The sequence below is a fragment of the Rhea pennata genome, chromosome 5, assembly GCF_028389875.1.
Source record: "Rhea pennata isolate bPtePen1 chromosome 5, bPtePen1.pri, whole genome shotgun sequence".
Classification (NCBI taxonomy): domain Eukaryota; kingdom Metazoa; phylum Chordata; class Aves; order Rheiformes; family Rheidae; genus Rhea; species Rhea pennata.
In genome coordinates, this window is record NC_084667.1 from 40,149,375 (window position 1) to 40,167,613 (window position 18,239).

Here is an 18,239-nt window from a genome sequence, read left to right on the forward strand (position 1 = left end):
CAATTTCTGTGCTCTGTGGCACTGTAAAAAAACAAAAAGAGCTTGCTTCTTAGTTACTAAGTGGAGCATCTTACATAGGATTTCATTGTCAATCATAAATATAGACGCTATGAGAGTGAAAAGTTGTAATTCACTTTGAGCTTAAATAGTATTTGTCAGTATGTTCTTACCAGTTGTTGCAGCCAACTCTGATTGATTCTCCTGGGGGGTAGGAATCCCCATTGTGAACACATGGACAGTCTTCTGCAGCTATACAGCCACCCTTGCCATCCAACACTTGGTTACCAGGACATACACAGCCAGAGACACACTGCGTTCTGTACTGTAAGGACCATGCAGAAAACATGACTTGATATAGTGCCCTGATGGAAGAGTCCATCTACAGTTGGTAATAGAAGAGAGATCTACTTTAATATGTTTTTAACTGGGTATAAAGAGCCTGTACTTACGCATTCCATATCCAGAGTCTGACAGCTCTTCTGGCACTCAGCTCCTATCATGTCTGAAGTGGTGTTGCCACAGTCAATATAGAACATGGGAGGTGTACAGACTGGAAGAGTGAAAAGCCATGAGAAATATGAGATCAAACGTGTTTATACCTTTGTGTTTACTTAATGCAGAAAAGCACTTGAACTCCTTTGTGAGATGTGCCTTGCTAGGATATATTTGACCAGAAGAGAAACTGAATGATGTTTTGTGGTGATGCCCATCCTTTTTGTGCTTTTATTGGATTGCCCATGGAAAATAACATTTAGCTAGCTTAATGCAAATCTTTATTTCAGCAGAAAATCCCAAAGTCTGGCTTTCAGTACTTTTATGTATAAAATGTGGAAGTTCTTCTCCTCATATTCAGTATTTTAAGCAGTGATCAAATGTTCCCATCTGGATAACCTTGTTATAACTTGTTTCTGCCATCTGAAAATTAAACAAGTGATTCTTTATTTTTCAGAAATGTCCTCTATGTTACAATGGTTATCAGTTCATTTTCTTCATTGATTTCAGACTTGGACAATTTGCATCATTACAACAAAAGAGAGCTAACCGAAAAGTGGGAAGATGGAAAGGGAGAATTAAAGAACATCTTAAGTGGTATGTTACCTGGTTCTGGTTTCTCTCCAATGCAGCTCAGCTTTCCATGGATGCAAGTGCTATAAGAAAATGAAAGGAATTGTATTTGCTTCTCTTGTTAGGTTTCAGTTTGTTTCCTAAGGAATTTGAACTACTGAAAAATCACCATGTGGTAAAACAGAGAAAACATGTCCTTTAGCAGAATTGTTTGTGCTATTTACATGTATTTTATGTTAGAGCTGTCCAAAATACAAGTATGTTTTATATAAGGACATGTTTGCTCAATCCATTTGCCTGATTAAAAATTGTCCTTTAGCGTACTCCAGATTCCACTCATACTGTTAATTCTAATAGAATTATCGAACTTGTGGTATCTGCTCCTATAGAAGAAGTCTTTTAAAGTCAGGGATAAGAAAAGTATAGTTTGTTGGATTACTACGCCAGTCTAAATGCAATCTTATAAACACAGGTCACACTAATGATTTTCAAGGATTTATGACTGTTCACATCAAAATTATTAGGAAGAGGAACTCTTTGTATTTGCATAGATTGCATGTGGTATACATGGTTTCACAATCACTCGTATCCATCTCACTTTTCTGTTTATAGATCTCTTACCATACAACACCGTTATCATGAACAACTTCCCCAGAAGGCAGAGAGGTTCCTTTGTAGTAACAAGGACAGCTAGAAGCAGGCACACATTTGCCACTTTCATCCATGTAAGTTCCATTTATGCAGGTGCAGCCATCAACTGGGACAAACTTGATGTTGCATGTGACATCAGGCTCACTCAGAGACCGGCAAGTGGGTTGACAGGAATCAACGTTATCAGTGTACGTCAAGGTTTTGGGACATGAGGTGGTGTATTTTTCTTGAGAGAGCAAAATAAGGTGAGTTACATTTGTAGTCTATTTAATAATCAATGTAGGTAAAAATACAATATTTGAGGTAAAGTGCATATGGTAAAAAGGGCACTGTGTGTACATACATTTGAAGAAGATGACCACATACTCTGCTGTTGTCCTTATTAGTATAATTTAAATATATTTTGCACTTCTAGAGCAAAAAACCCTATTTACCCCACCCCTTCTAAGTGCTGTAAATGTAATTGTTTTTTTCTAGGTCAAAGAAAAAAGTTAAATTATATTAACATATACAGTATAGTTTTTTTTTATGCTTATTTTCCATCTTCCACAAAAGTATTCATTGTAAAAGTAAATTGAGAGATATCCGACTTATTTTAGTTCTCTTGCTATACTTAAACCCAATTCAGCACAGTTTACTGTGGGAATCCTGAATCTCCTGAAAGATGGTCTGTGGGACCTCTAGATGATCATTTTGAAGAGACAAAGGAATGTGGAACTTACTGCAGACATTGCTTCTCCATCCAGTGAGGAGAACTCCTTTAGCAGCGCAGGCCCTGACGTAGCTCGAAAGAGCAGCACACATGCAGTCCTCACTTTTCTCACAGTTACACGTGTCAAACATACAGTTCTAAGAACACAAGATGACATACGATCACAAGCTAGTCATCTTAAAGCTCTTTATATTTTTTAGACTGCCTAATTTGTTAGCATTAAAAGCAGTGCAATCCATATATGCAAGCAAACATATGCCTGTTTTTCACTTAAAAATTGCCTGGAGTCCCTGCAGAAAAGATTCCTTGAAAGGAGAGATAGCAGTTAGAGGCCCACAAATCCAATTTTTTTTTTCCTTCTTGATTTTGTTTTTTACCTTTCTAGAGGGTAGTATGTTTTCCAGTTATTTTCAGTTTGTAACTACGATGGTATATACACATAGTGGAACGTCAGAGGGCTGTTGATGCCACCTGACTTTTAGCACCTCAGATAGGAGGTTGGACTCTACATCAGAGGAATGAAGAAAACACAGTACACTTGATCTGTTGCCATGACAGACAAGGCCACTGTAGTGTTGTCATTGAAGATCTTTTTTTGAACATATTCTTACAGCTTTCCAATAATAAGGAGGCTTCATAGAATTCCCAGGCAGTCTGTTCCGGAGCTTCACCACCTTGAACTCGTGGAACATTTTTGTTCACATCTTATCTAAATCTCTTTGCTGTTTTTTACAGGCATTTCTTATCTTGATCTTGTATATATGCAAAAGTAAGTGCATCCTGAGAGGAGTTCAGAGCAGCTAAGTTAAGCTCTTGATTAAAGCTTTCGTTATGTGTCTCAGGAGGGGCTGCTTCTGTCCTTTAACCTGATAGAGAGTCCAAGCTCCTAGCTTACTCATTTAGATCAGTGCCTAAAATTATGGGCAGCCGGAGTAGACTGTAAGTTTATCCACCTGGGAATGGAAAGAAAGATAGTTTTGCAAAGGATTAAGTATTATGATGCATATAAAAAACAAACTGTTGTCCAGAAAAGGACTATCATGAATATATTATTTCAGACAGGTCCTTCCAATTGGCAAGTTATTCCCTCAGGTGTTTGTATCAGGAATCTGAGTCTCATTCTTTTAAACAGAAACAAGTTATGAGCCAAGTACCTTCTGGTAAACTTCTGGATTTACTGTTGAATGACATTCGGTGAAAGGTCCTGTGGTATCAGAGAGCAGTCCGCACCAATGCTGAGCATACTGGTCTGTGAATTTAGAACATATTAAGAATTTCTACTATGCTTCATTGTCTAAATTCTTTTCTCATTTAACTATACTTCATGCAGGGAAATTGCAGAAGCTTAATTTTAAAGTAGAATTCAGCTTTACATTTCCTGAAACAAGAGCTGCCTTCTGCTTCTTCTATACAGAAATATGAGTCTTTAATAAATTGAATCCAATCAATTCATGGTACTTGCCATGGAATAAACTAAACACCTGTAGCTGCGTTTTGAAAAAGAAGATTCCCACTGTGCACTAGAAATGCACTAGCTCAGCCTAGAAGCCAGAAGGGTGGCTTGTGGATGCTCAGATGGTTAGTATTTCATTGGTTGAAATAAAGCCTAATTGCTATGAACCGATGAATTGTAAGTCTGGTTCACAGTTTGGCAGTGAAAAGATTACACTGGCTCCAACCTTCAGTGGGCCAATTCCAGAGCTTCTTTTCTGTGTGACACTCAGTGATTTCCTGGAATGGATCCCTGGTATGCTGTATGGTTCCAGTTCCCCTTAAGTAAATCAGCAAAAACAACACCTGCTTTCTTAAACCAAAGGAATGTTTTTGAAGATCACAAATCATATACCAGACCTAAGAGTTATTATTTATTAATGGAACACTTCTAGTGTCTTCTGAGGAAAATAGTGTGTGTGAAAATAGTCCACTGTTATTTCAACTTAAATGCTTAGTTTTTGATCAGCTTATTTCTTCTTCCCATCTTAAAAGAGAACAGGAGAGGTTCCTATATGCTGAGCTTACCATTTTCTATGCTGAGAGTACAGGGGTTCTCAAAGGTGATTTTGGCATCAGGACAATCAGCCCGAGTTTTCCACGTGTTGCCATAGGCAGCTGAAGTACCCTCTATTACTCCACTGGTTGTTTTGAAGTCATCTGTCTGGATGTCATTGAAGTTGCCACAGAGACCTAAAAGGAAGTGGAAGGGCTGTGAAAGTCTCTGACAGAATCAAGCATAGCGAGAAGGCAGTTGTTAACATAAAGGTCACTTACCACATGTCTGCCCTTTATGTGATGGGTCTAAGTTTATAAAAAGTTGCATGATGGGCACAAGCTGAATCTCTAGCTGAAGACCAAAGGTTGTTTGTAAAATGATGAAGAAAGATGATGGCCTGAAGATGGTAACATTTGCTAGGGATGAAGAATACAACAGATGTAGTTTCATATAGACAAACCTTGTAACTTTAAGAATCAGAGATTAAATTCTGATTGAGTTCCTTGGGCTTGCTGAAGTGTAACCAAAGGTTGAACTGGCTTTAGATGAACTAACGTAATAACTTTTTAAAGTCAAAGACAAAAACCGTCACAAAAGTCTTCCAAAGGAATTTACCTGCAGAGAATGGCAGTTGTGTGTAGATCATATTCACAAATACACTGCCAGAAGTTTGGATCACAATGTTCTGTTCAAAGGAAAAGGCAATTATTAGTAACCATGAGCTGGAAAGCTAAAACACATTAGAAATGTTTTTATCGCTAGTACTGTTCAGGATAAAGGTAAAAAAGTGGAGGAGGGGCTTTGGGTTTGGTGATTTTCTGATTCCTATAATATTTATTATAATGGCTCATTGACTGTTAAACAAAAAGCAAAGATAACTAAATGATAGGAAACTACGAGGGTCTTGACTTCCAATGTACATACTTTATTCTTATTTTTTATTTGATCAATGTTCAAATATGATAAAAACAAAAATCAATGCAGTTTTCTTATCTGTGCTGTTATGTATCATTTGCTATCTATTTGTCTATTCAGTTTGGAAACATCTGTGCAGAATGTTAGGTGCTTGCATTTGCTACTTACAGTTTGTCCTCCACTTATACTGACGGCTATGCCCTTGAGGCATGTCTCAGTGTCAGTCAGGCCACACTTGTGAATCTCTCCCAGAACAGTGAAATCATTGCTGTCACAGAGCTAGAAGAATAAAAAATATGCCCAGTGTTTTAAAAGGGATCACATTCAAATAGTACTCTTAGTAAAGTGAGTCTTTTAAAATACTGTTTATTCCTTTTCTTCCTGCTCACATACACTTACATAACTGTATACAGTCATCAAAGTAAGCAGGCATTCATGCACACTGCACAGTGGAATCTATCCATTACTTATGATATTAAAGGTTAGAAACACAAAGGCAACTTAGACATATTAAACTGAATGTTAAAGCTTCCTGATGCTTTGGTAATGCTAGTTTAATTCTTTAGAGAAGATAGATCAAGTGTGGCTTTCTTGCCCATCGGTTATGGCATTTACCTAAGAGAGAGAAGAAATTGTTTCCAGTCTTTTCTGCACAAAAGAGATTGAGTACAAAAAACCCTTGTGGTTTGGACATTCTTTTAACAAGTAGAAGATATCCATTCAAACATCCTCTCATTGGAAAAAAATGAACTAAAATCACTATCCACTAAGCTACTGAATGAAGCAGGAATGCAGATTCTCTCTTGATTCGGATTTGTTAGAGAGTGTGTTCTGTGTGCCTAATGGGCAGAGGCATTTCAGGAAAGCATGCAGAATGCTGTAAATCCAAACATATCTGAGGACTTTTTTGGTATTAAGACTAAACTGAGGAAAGCTGAGATGCAGAATTGTATCTATATGGTAATTTATTGTTAAATTTGTAGATTTTTAGGACCTTTTGAGTCCAAGTTTAGATGTTTTTGAACTTCCTGAGCTTCTGAGACTAATTTTAGGTGTTGGTGGATGAAGGAGAGTTTAGCATGTAAGTCTGATCTACGTTCCTATTGTGGATCTAGCCTTACCGTTTTGATTCTTATGGAAGACTTCAATTGATTCAGCCTCTTTTATGTCTGAATTACCTCATTCTAAGCTCATTTCTAAGTGTTGGTGATTCCCTTTTCTGGTAATATTCAGTCTGATGTTTTTGAGAGCAGATTTTATTTAATAAACTTTTATGAAAATACTTTACATCAGTAATCCTATACAAACCAACAATAAATATACTTAGAATTCTGAAATTTGCAAGTCTATAGCCACTTATTTAGACAAACCTGCTCAGGATTCAGTCTCTAGTAATCTAAAAGTCTAGTATATTCTGGATATTTTTGTAAATTATTTATTTCTGATACAGATGTCCTACTGAATACCTGTAGGACATCTTAGCTTTTTGCTTTAGATTCTAGAGTTTTTTACATTTACGGGGAAAGACTGGAGGGCTGATCATCATATATGATCATCTTATCTCCTGTGAATTCTGTGTAGTAATTTCAATATGAATACTGTTAATCAAATAAGGCCCTGAACTATATTAACAGTGACAAAAAGAATAGTCCCAATGGATGCAATAAGCAAGTTACTCAGAAAACAATAGTTACGCAACAATAGATTTAATTTAAAAATTGAATGGGAAGCACAGAGATTATTTCATAGAATCTAAAAATTCAGTGCAATTCTTAAATGATGGCCAAAATTCACAAAAATACTATGGTATATTCACTTACTATAACCCTGACAGAAAGCCTACCAAAGTCCATTTAAGGTTCTATGTTGAGGCTCTAAGTTACAGAAAGTTAATGCCATTATTAGTAGTTTTAATTAAACAACGTTATATTTAATAAGAACATTTTTCTTTAGCATAGTGTTTTAGCAAGGAATGTGACTCATTTTTACCTTGGTCAGGACATAGCTACAGTCTCCGAAGAAGGAATAATGCTTCTCATCAAATGTTGTAATGTGGGAACCTCCTTCAATACTGCAAGTCCCTGGACATGACTGGGTGACACAAGTCCACTCACCTCCAGCACAGGTACTAAAATGATGAAGGCATTCAGTAAGCTTGGGTCATGCAAGTATAAAAGACATAAGAGACAATAAGGGCAGCTGATGCCTTCATTTTCCTCTTTTGGAAGTATTGATCATATTGTCTTTAGGAGACAAGAATGCTTAAAAATAATCAACATTGCTTTGAAATTTCAGAATAAGTATGGAAAGTGATAATTTTTTTATATAATTCCACTGATTACAGGTTCTTCCTTGGACAGAATTCAGTCCTAGTGAACCTGGCATCCATTCTGCTGCATTTGAAGGATGGGCCCTCATCTCCATTAGCATGACTCAAGCTTCAAATGTGTTCAGTATTTCTTGGAAAGTAACATGCATGTTTATAGTTCTTGTATTCACAGACAGATAGATAGATGGATTTGCATACACTTACAGAAACTACTTCAACTATAATGAAACTGAAAAAATACACATTATGTTTGTCAATGTCCCTCAAACATGATCTCCCAATCCATGTAATGCAACATGTCCCTAAATGTCTTTCCCCCAGCAGTATTTACATGATCATCCAGTATTACACTGTAGTGTTGCAAAGGCATTTAAGCAGATGACACAGCAATTTACATTCTTAAATGCTCATTTAAGCCTCTAGTCTCCTTTAGGTGATTGTTTTTGAAATGAGAGTACCCATATCTAAGCTCAAATTTTTGCTTTCATGCATGAAGAGATAAAAGGATTTAAGTATCTATCTTTAAAAAACGTTTAATCAAAGAGCTTCAGTTGACAGGTAGTTCCTAATTTCTTTTCAAGGAGTAATTGATAATTTTTCCTGTCTTCAAAATATTCAGGTAATGCATCTAAAAAAGAAGTATGAGAAAGGGAGTATGTTACCATGATCTGCATTTGGATGAGAAGGAGGCCCCAGGAGCATAACTTTCACCTTCATACGTACAGTGGCAATCTTTACGCGGAATACAGCCAGCACCGTTAATGTCATCAAATACCATTCCTGGAGAAAAAAAAAGGTCTGTTACTCATTCTGATGTGCACTGCAGAACCTACTTTGGTGTGCACATGTGGGAGATGCTGAAAGCCTGCTGCATTTCTTCGGTATTACAAGGAAAATTAAGAATAAGGATCTTGAAATAATGGCATGTCAGCTGCGTAGAGTTTGAAGGGCCTATATTCAGTTGAAGGCCAACTAAAATCTTAAGGTGATCATAGGGGATCAGTAAGGAAATACTCTTCTGATATGGTCTTCATTAGATTAGAATTAGGATTAGAATTAATACATGACAAAATAGCAAAATGGAATAGATTAATGATTTATAAGGCTGCCTGGGAACGTATTCATAGAATCAGTGTTTTTGCACCCAAAGGCAGAGTATTACCTAAAGGAAAATGGTATTATACAAAGAAGTGATGATTAATTCTATGAGACCTTATGGAGGATGGGCAGCAGATAAGCGATAGAAGAATATTGTATAGCACAGTCACTCACAAAAGCAGTTGTCAGCACCAGAACTAAGCATGTGTGAAGACAACACACTTGTCTTATTCATCACATCCTGACATTTGGTTTTCATGTGTAATTCTCTGAAGTGCTAAATTTTATCTGCCTACTGGTCTCTCAGCTCCTTGTTTAGAGGAAGTGACATACTGCACTGAACAGGAAATACGTTGTACCTTGGGGAACCAGGTCTGACTTTGCTAACACCAGGAATTACCATTATGGGCAGGATGTGATGACATGTTGTGCACTTTCTGTAAACTGATGGTGGATGTTAAGAATAGAAAGCTTCTCCATATTGTTAGTACTGAAGTATCTCATACTGATTTCAGACATTATGTGCATGACTTAGGCACGTGTTTGTTATTTGAAAGAGTGTTTTCATAAACTGGGTAGAAATTATGCATGTATATCAAGAAAAGAACATGGTTGTTACTGTGACTGTGATGTGAATGCTAGAGAGTAGGAAAGCTGCTAAATGTGTACCAGTAAGTGTTCTAGCAGTTTTGACATGAGAAAAGTGTAGGAAGTAAGCTTGCCTGGAGGACAGATGCAGCCATCCATACAGTGATCTTCACAAAGTGCAGATCGTTCAGGGTTGGTACAGGTGTCAGAACAGGGGGAGCCACATTCCTGGTATTGCATGTTGAAAGGGCATGATTTGGCTGAAAGTAGAAAGAATAGTACAATGCTGACTTTTCCTTTGAAATGTTGAAAAAACAGACTTTACAGTCTAGGAAACTTTCTGATGAGATGTAACAGGGAATCCTGATCCAAGTGAAGACATTAATATCTGCAACATATTAGAGCTCCAGCTGTATGTTGAAGCCCCTTGGCAAAGCAAAATCCTCTGAACTTTTGTACCTCAAAGGTCTTGAGTTCGCTCAAGGTAAACTGGTTTTATGAATTTACATGCGCCTTTAAATGGCTGTCTGCTTCGGGGTAAATTTCACATAATTGTTTATTTATTGCATGTGGGTAATAAGCATAGGTGAAAGCCCCTTCCAGAGATACTTACAACACAATTCAGAGGTCCTCCAGTTTAGAGGCTGTCCACCTGCATGAGCGCACTGCCGGGAGTATTCAGCAAAGGTGTTGCACATACAGAAATCAGCCAGAGAGTCGTCACAGTGGCATAGGTCTTGTATGCAAGTTTCAATGTAGTCTTGAACATCCACAAGTACATTACAGCTTCTGAACGCTTCACTGGTTAATACTGTTTGACAGATAGAACCCTAGGGGGGAAAATAAAGAAGATTAAACAACAGTGTTTAGAAAAAATTGAACTATTTTATTTAAGGAATGTACCAGAGCAGACCAAATGTCCATCTGTTTCAGAATCCTGTCCAACCATGAGCAGATATATAGGGAAAAATATAACAATAGGGCAAGTATATGTGAAACTCTCTTGATGAATTTCCCTGTTTTCAGCTACCTTCAGCGACTTCCTAAGCATTATATGTTTTTTGCATATATAGAACTTCTTAGTGAATTTCTCTTTCATAAAAATGCTCACTCTCCCCTTAACTCAGGTAAATTTTTAGCATTCACTTTGACAAAGAGTTAAAAATAAAATTTGTAAACATTTTGTTTACAGACCTACAGTTGGGGGCATATTCATGCTGTATTTTTTCTAGTCCTAATTACTTTTTTTAGCAGAAAAGAAGACTGAAAGAAAGGCAGTATGTATGTTACATTGGGGGAAAAAAAAAAAAGAAAAAAAAGAAAGAAAGAAGCTCTGAAAAAAAATTCTTACAAATTCAGCTGTGCAGTTCCCCAGAACAGCAGGAGGAATAGGGTCATCGCACTGTTCTATGGGTCCATCCATCTTCTGCCTGTTCCCAAACTGCAGGGGAGTCAGTTTTGTGTCTGTAAAATCAGTCAAAATATTAGTATTTTCACTAATATTGTATCTACTGGCTTTTGCATGGGGATTTTCTGATTTTCTCTTTGTGACACTAGAAGTTATGACATCAATATCGATTACCAGATATTATCACTATAATGTGAAAGGCGAGGGGAGATAAAGAAGGTAAGTGACTGGATTTTAAATATTGGAAAAAATAGATTACATGCAGCAAGTTTTAAAAGATCTAATGGTTATGGAAACAGCCTAATGCATCTCAAATCTCTGTCTCTATTACATAAGTATTAAAACTGACATCATGAAAATATGATGCCATGAAAACACATGCCAAAATTATCACTACTTTGCAGTTAATCTGATTCTCAATCCTTGTCAGAGGATACTGCTAAAAGAAAGAAAAACAAAGCACCAACATTTATTTTTTTTTATTACTTACTCTCTGAAATAAACTCATTGTTAATTGGTATTCCATTGAAGTCCCCACAAAGACCACAGGTCTGATTGGCATATTTCTTATCTAATTCCACCTAAAAGAAATGAGGAAAGCAAGTTTAGATTCAAAGTAATGTCAACCTTGACATTTGGGAACAGTCTATATCAGTATCACTTAGGTACTCTGGCTTATGTGTGCCATGAAGACTATGTGGTGTGTTAACAAGTTAGGCACTAATATGAATGTCAATGATTACCAAGAAAAACTTGGTCTTGCTGTTTATGTGATTATCAAAGTATTGTGTCTGGAATCTGAAAAGTACTTCACTGTGTTGTGAGGACCTTGTAGTTGTGGGGATATGCGGTGGAGGGAAAAGAAAATTGAAGGAGAGGTAAATCAGGAAGAGAGCACAATTTACTAAAAATAGATACAAATCCGAATTTAATTAAAGCCTGTCTAAGTGATTAAGATTAGAAAGATTTAAAAGGAGTATTTTTAAAATGCAAGTTTTCTGCTGTGTTTTAGATGTTTTCTTACCAGGAGGGCATCCTCTTCATTCCAAAGGAAGACCAGCCCTAACTTGGCAGTAACTTTCAAATAGCTGTTACTTCTCTCTATCGAGATTCCCATCTTACTATAGGGAAGCTGAACCCTGGGGAAAAAAAATCACAGTAATTTAGTGGGAGAAGGGGCAGAATAGCCACTGATAGCCACACTGATATCCATTCTCATTCTTTTTGAGACATGTCAAAATGAGTAAGTAAAGAAATCAGTAATAGCAGTAACTAAATAAGGACAACTCAAGTTTGTAGCATTTTGGTTGTATGCTGTGGAATTGCTTCTCAGTACACAAATGGATCAGCCTTGTTTTCACAGCTGTTCTTTTTTACTATCTCTGTTAATTGTGTTTTGGCAAATAAAATGTTGGCATGAGTCTTAGGTTATAATGTTCAGAAGAGTATTGGGAGGTTCTATTTAGCAGGCAATATGCTTCAGGATATTGCTATTTACTCCTTAAAACCCTTTATAATAAAGAGAGAGACTCTTTAGGCTTTATGTGCATGACTGCCATTCACAAGGTGTACCCAAGATAACCTTTAGACTAGCTCGCTGTACATACCTACTGTAGAACATAGATCACTGTGGGATAGCTGCCCAAATATTTACCCAGGTTTTTGGAGAGGTTTTTTATGCCATGCCGAAGTTAGTGTTACCATTGCTACATAAATAGGAAGTTTCCAAGATAACTAATTTAAAGCTAGTTCAGGAATATTGGTACAAGCTGCAATCACTGTTTAACTGCACACTCTTCACCAAAAGGACAAAAGCCATCAGAAATTCCTCTCAGGGCTCCTATTCTGGTAAAAGCAATGGAAGAGTAGAAACTTAAAGAGTATAAAAGTCTAACGCTTTGGATGAATCCAGGTTATACATCCATAAATTGTAGCAGTGGGAAAGCAACTGGGATGTAGCTCATCTGCACAAAATAGACACAAGGATAATGCGCAAAGGTGGCGCTCACTGTCAGATCCTCTTATTTCTGTTGCCTCTTCAAGAAGGACCTGTGCCCTCCAGCTGCTTGGGAGTACTCTGAGATCACACAAGGGAAAAGGGTGCTCCCTCAAAAAGCCCACTGGGAGCAAGAGCAGTGATGGTAGTTTCAGGGCATGGTAGAAAGTATGAACGTACGGTAGGCCAGTAACCAGGACAGCACTGCGTGTCAGCTCAATTACTGCTCCCTCCAGCTTCATGATGACGTGGGTGATGATGGTAGCATTTTTGACCATTGTACGCCTTATCTGGATGTTGAAGTCCTCATAAGAGGACTTGCAGTTGGATACAAAGACATAATTGCAGACCCCAGGGAAGTAAAAGATGTCTCCATCAAAAGTCTTGAAGTGGAAGTTACCCCATGTGCTGCACACACGGCCGTTGTGAGAGGGATTGCCAGCTGTGGATTCAAAATAAGCTGTAAGAATTTTCTGTAATTTGCAATGGTTACCTTCTGTTTAAATGTTTCTCCCCTTTTATTTCTTTCACTAGCCAAAAAGTTCCCATCTTTTGTTTGCCTTCTTGTAAAGCTATTTATTTATTTAGCTATTATTTATTTACTTCAATTATCTTTTGTGTTTTCTCATCTTTTTGCATGAGGATATAAGGAACAAGACTGGAAGAGACCTCCTGGGTCACTTAGTCCACTGTTCTGGTTCTGCTGACAGCTATATTCTGTAAACCCTTTTCTAAATGCATGAAGTTTGAAGTTTCACCTTCACAGTTCAGTTTAAAGTTAGTTTAAAACTAGCTAGTACTCCTTCTAGCTAATACCCCGCTCTTCTAACGGCTGCAAGACTTCTGCCAATTTCTTTGGAAACATCTTCCTGACTAGTGTATGCCTGCTTGTGCTTGTGCCAGCACTACCTTTTACCCTGAAGGTGTTCCACCTCCTGGTCTTCCTCATCTTTTACAGAAAACATTTATCTCTTCTCAGCCTCCATTTTACTGAAGCAGGCTCCTTTCTTCCTAATCATCCTCACGCTCCTCTCTGCCTCCTCCAGATTTCCACTCACCCTGCCTGAACAGTAGTAATCAGAATTGTATCCTATATCCTACATGAGGTGTCTCACCAATGTTTTGAATATGTTAAAATTTCCCTCTTTTACTGGAAATAGTGTGCATGATATATCCCAGTATTCAGTTTGTCCTTTTTATGGCTGCATTATATTAATAAAAGACAAGCTGAGCTTGGACCACATTTAGATGGGCTTTATTACCTAATGAAATGACTACTTCTCTCGTTCATTTTTTGTTCTATAAGGCTAAAGGATCTTATACAATTTATTGATCTGTTCAGTCTCTCTGGGCTTTATGATCCACAAGAACATGGATAATAACCAAGAAATTTCTTTAACTTACACTTTACTGCCAATATGTTTCGAAGAGGTGGAATGATTGTCACTCCTTTTGATCTGGTGTCATATGCACTAGAATCTAAGGAAGAAAAAGATGAGTTTCTTTTAAGTGTTAAAAAACAATATAAATTGCCTAATCTCTTTTAACAGTTAACATTTCCTACTACTAGTTACACCCTAGGTGAAGTTTCCATGAGATTTTACTGGGTTTAGCACAGTGCTTTGTGTTCTGTCTTCCTATGTGCTTCACTAACAGCCAAATCCAAAGACCGTTCTGTATGGCTGCAGTTCTTTCTTCTAGTATTTGTTCAAGGGTCCCATCTGATGCTGGCCCTGCTGACTTAGGCTCAGATGCAACAATTTGATCCCAACAGTTTGTTGTTGTAATAATAATGTAGAAAAAAACAGCAGTAATGGCGATATATTTGGACCTTTGCCTATTGGCACGCTTAGAACCTCAAAATTGCTGAAGAATTGCAGTAGGGTGAGAAACATCAACTATTTTTTTCTGAAGCTCGTTTTTTTCTCTGTGCTAAAGGAAACATGCACAGCAAATACAAGGAGATTAAAAATAATAAAAAAAACCCACTTCCAGTTCTGTGAAACTTTTATCATGTGTTTTTTCATGGAAGGACTTCTATTTGCAGGATTCATCCCTAAACTTTCCATGTCCAAATCTATTGTTTTTTGTTTGGTTATAGTTATGAAAGGGATATGACAGTTAGAGAGCCTACACTGTATTTTCTCAACGTGAGAGTTTGAGAACTTGCTGCATTTTCTCCTGAAGGTATCATAATCATAGAGTCTGATGACTTCCATACTGTAGACAGGCAATATCAGCCATTGATTTTTCCATTTAGACCAGGAAGGATGGCTGAGAAAGACAATCTGATTTAGTCTTCGTACAAGGATTTTAAGGGAAAGCACATATACTACCTTCCTTGACAATCTGTTGCAATGATTAACTGAATTCACTATTACTACACAATTTGTGCTATACTTTCAGTTTGTGTTTATCACTATTTTAATTGCCAGCTATTGACCCCACAAATTGCAGATTGAAGCAGGCTGAATGACTAAATTTCGTTCTGATATGGTAAATAGTATTATAATGTGTTTATAATAAGAACTAGGAAAATATGTCAGAATTTTTGGTCTGTAATCTGTTTTATATCAGTTTGTATTGTATCCTTCCCCCTTATTTTGCTATGTACAGTTACTGTGTTCCGGGATGTGTCACAATGCTATTTTTTTACGTATATGATCTTGTAGCACTTAATCATTCTAATGTTTAAGATAGTTACAGTTTTCTTATTCTTTCTTGTGAGTAGCGCCTTGACACAGCATAAAAAAATGTATCTTCTATTACCTACTATCAAGTACAGTCGTGATATGTATGTATGCACACACCCCTTCTGAAAATACACTTTCAGATAGATGGTATGTACCTTTCATGAAACTAAAGATTAGATAACTGTATCACATCAGTAGACCAAATCCGTTGCGCCAGATTTCAGAGGAACTTCTCCAGTTTGTGGCAGTCAGAGATCTGCTGGAACCTGGATATATTGTATACAAGATCTATCTCTGTCTCTCTTTCTTTCTCTTCCTCTCTTTCTCTCTTTTTAGAGTACACTATGTTCCAGCTCTTCTAGGCCCATTGTAGTAATCTTCTTATTTATCCATTTAATTTTTGGACAAAACATTAGAGGTAGATAGGTACAAAAATAGCTACAGTCTTGTTGCTGCTGGATAGCCAGAGAAACATTGTTTTGTTCACTGCCCTGGGCTTTAACTGCATCAAGAACAGTGGAGGGGGAAAATATTAATGTTTAATTTGTAGGAGTATATTCATCATTTTGCTGTTATAGCTGCTTAAACATGTAACAAGAGTTTCAAAAATAAGTAAATCTACCTTGATATATAGGAGATCAGATTTACATCAAGATCTGTGCTACATGCAACCATGATGGCCATATATCACTCCCGGAGCTATTTTTTTCCTTTAGGCTAATAAGTAATTATACTGAAGCCATCAAAAGCACCTAGGTGAGAATTTGAGCTGATCCTTAATCTGTTATTCTCACAGTAACCTTGGATGCCCTTATGAGCTTTTCAGATAAAGGACTTCATTTTTCTCTTTGTTTTTATGATCATTATGTGCTTTAATCACTAGTAAAACCTCTTGGCTATCTAGAGAGCTTTAAAAATAGGTCCCTTTTCTACTGGAAGAATCCCTTTTAGAGCTAGAGAGATGATCTCTGTCTCACTGAAAGCCAAAGTTACTCTATATTTTACAATTTTAAGCACTTTTTGTAGTAAGTGATGGAAGAAAAATAAACCCACTGAAAGAATTAGGCCTTTTCCATAGATATGTTTGCTATTGTTGGTTTTGCTGCAAAGCAAAAGTTTTGCTTCCGGTGATGGAACTATTTTTATTCCATTCCATGGCAGCCTCAAAATAGGAAGTTACATGAAATTTACAGGGCCTGGAGCAGCTTCCTACACGCTACTGTGCAAGAGATGATCAGGTAGAGGGCAGACTGCAGGGCAAGATATGCTGGCCAGGGAGAACAAAAAAGGCAGGCAGGAGCTCTGCTATGTCCCACAACAGGGCAACCCATGAGTAACACCACTAGAGGGGCTAATGCTAAAATCTGAACTGTGGTGAGATCCATTGTGCCTTCCCTGTTGCACCAGTTGGGTGTCTCCAGCTAGTGTTGGAAGGACATGTTGTGCCCCTTTTAGAGAGGTGAAACCAGTCCATGCTTCTGGGCTTCCTGCCTTAACTCCCTAGCCCCAGAGAGCTTTTGGCTTGTCTTCCCACACACTCTCTGGTGCCAATGCTCTGCCTCATATGACAGGCATCCCAGATTCCCATTTCTTTTGCACAGCATGGTGATGTTATGGTTAGCCTCTTGATGGGCTGTTCTTTACAGGAGCTACTTTTTAATGTAGATTAGTGTGGAATACTCTGGAAGTAGGAAGAAGTACAACAGCTCAGATCTGTGTCTGAGATCAAAATGTGCTCAAAACTAGCATTGTTATTACATTAAATTTCAGGAAAAGTGGAGGTGGAGTATTAATAAAAAGGATTTCCACCTGGCTGTGAGTATTAAGTGCCTTTGTAGAATAACTAAGGCACCATGAATCCCAAATATTTAAGGTACTATGAATTCCAGTTTCACAGAAATTCGGTTGTTTTCCCTTCTTCAAAAAACTCAACTCTCTGCCTTAAACTTTTATACATTCTTGTGTGCAACAGCAGATTAACATCTTAAATTTGGTGTCCTGCATTTTTAAAGTAAAACCAGTCCATTTTTTCAATATTGTAGCATCAACTGATAGGACAACCCAAATCTTTAATAATGGAGAAGCACTCCACTGATTTGTTGCTTTTCAAAGCATTTTTACACTTTTTGGTCTGCGCATTTGCAAATGCTCTATCTTATGAAATGAACATCAAGGGCTATATGCCAGTCTGAGGTATTTTGGTAGAAATATGAGCTAGCTCTGTTAAATTCAGTGGAACTATTCCAAATTTCATCCAGAGAATATAAGGTAACAACCTGAGCTAGAATATGAACTTTGAAGACATTTAATTTTTTGTTCTTAGGAAGGAAAGTATTTGTAACAAAAAAAAATCTGTTATAAAGGTAAAACGTTCTTTAGCTTCACAAAGACAAGAAGATCATTTCAAACTCTGAACAGGTTATAAATTCTTTGGAACAGTTAAAATGCAAAGCAAGTAAGTCCTCCTACCTTTGATGTGCGTGAAGGCAAGTGCTAGTACTGATATCCATAGTGGTATTCGTGTCCCACCACCTTTGCCCATCTTCTGGGAAGTTCGGTAGGAACTACCGAACAACCTGCCTCTGAGAAAATACCTGTCTGCTCTTGAGTCTTATATAGTGAGAGAGTAGATTTTGGCTCAGTTCCCAGATTGTTTCACAAGGTTCTTGAAAGGTGGGGCTTCGGACATTTTCGTTCTCCTTCGCAGGTGCGCAGGTAAATAGAGGATGCTCTGACTTCTCTAAGATATTTGCACTCTAGGAGGAGTCTTCTTTCTACAAGATTTTTGATGAAA

The 18,239-nt window shown here is 37.4% G+C and overlaps 1 protein-coding gene across 1 annotated transcript in view; it reads right to left on the reverse strand.

Moving 5' to 3' along the window:
• LOC134140779 (mucin-5AC-like) overlaps positions 1-17,987 on the reverse strand; it is a 56,432-nt gene extending 38,445 nt beyond the window's left edge. Inside the window, exons 1-20 of the mRNA XM_062576353.1 lie at positions 17,915-17,987; positions 14,157-14,231; positions 12,933-13,194; positions 11,781-11,895; positions 11,247-11,337; positions 10,700-10,812; positions 9,962-10,178; positions 9,483-9,608; positions 8,325-8,442; positions 7,323-7,461; positions 5,502-5,612; positions 5,034-5,103; positions 4,697-4,834; positions 4,448-4,612; positions 3,583-3,677; positions 2,439-2,565; positions 1,687-1,942; positions 1,099-1,148; positions 450-550; positions 171-322 (exon numbers count right to left, since the gene is read on the reverse strand). Coding sequence (XP_062432337.1) covers positions 171-322; positions 450-550; positions 1,099-1,148; positions 1,687-1,942; positions 2,439-2,565; positions 3,583-3,677; positions 4,448-4,612; positions 4,697-4,834; positions 5,034-5,103; positions 5,502-5,612; positions 7,323-7,461; positions 8,325-8,442; positions 9,483-9,608; positions 9,962-10,178; positions 10,700-10,812; positions 11,247-11,337; positions 11,781-11,895; positions 12,933-13,194; positions 14,157-14,231; positions 17,915-17,987 — 2,594 coding nt within the window. The remainder of the gene's footprint in view (positions 1-170; positions 323-449; positions 551-1,098; positions 1,149-1,686; positions 1,943-2,438; positions 2,566-3,582; positions 3,678-4,447; positions 4,613-4,696; positions 4,835-5,033; positions 5,104-5,501; positions 5,613-7,322; positions 7,462-8,324; positions 8,443-9,482; positions 9,609-9,961; positions 10,179-10,699; positions 10,813-11,246; positions 11,338-11,780; positions 11,896-12,932; positions 13,195-14,156; positions 14,232-17,914) is intronic.
• Positions 17,988-18,239: the final 252 nt, after the last annotated feature.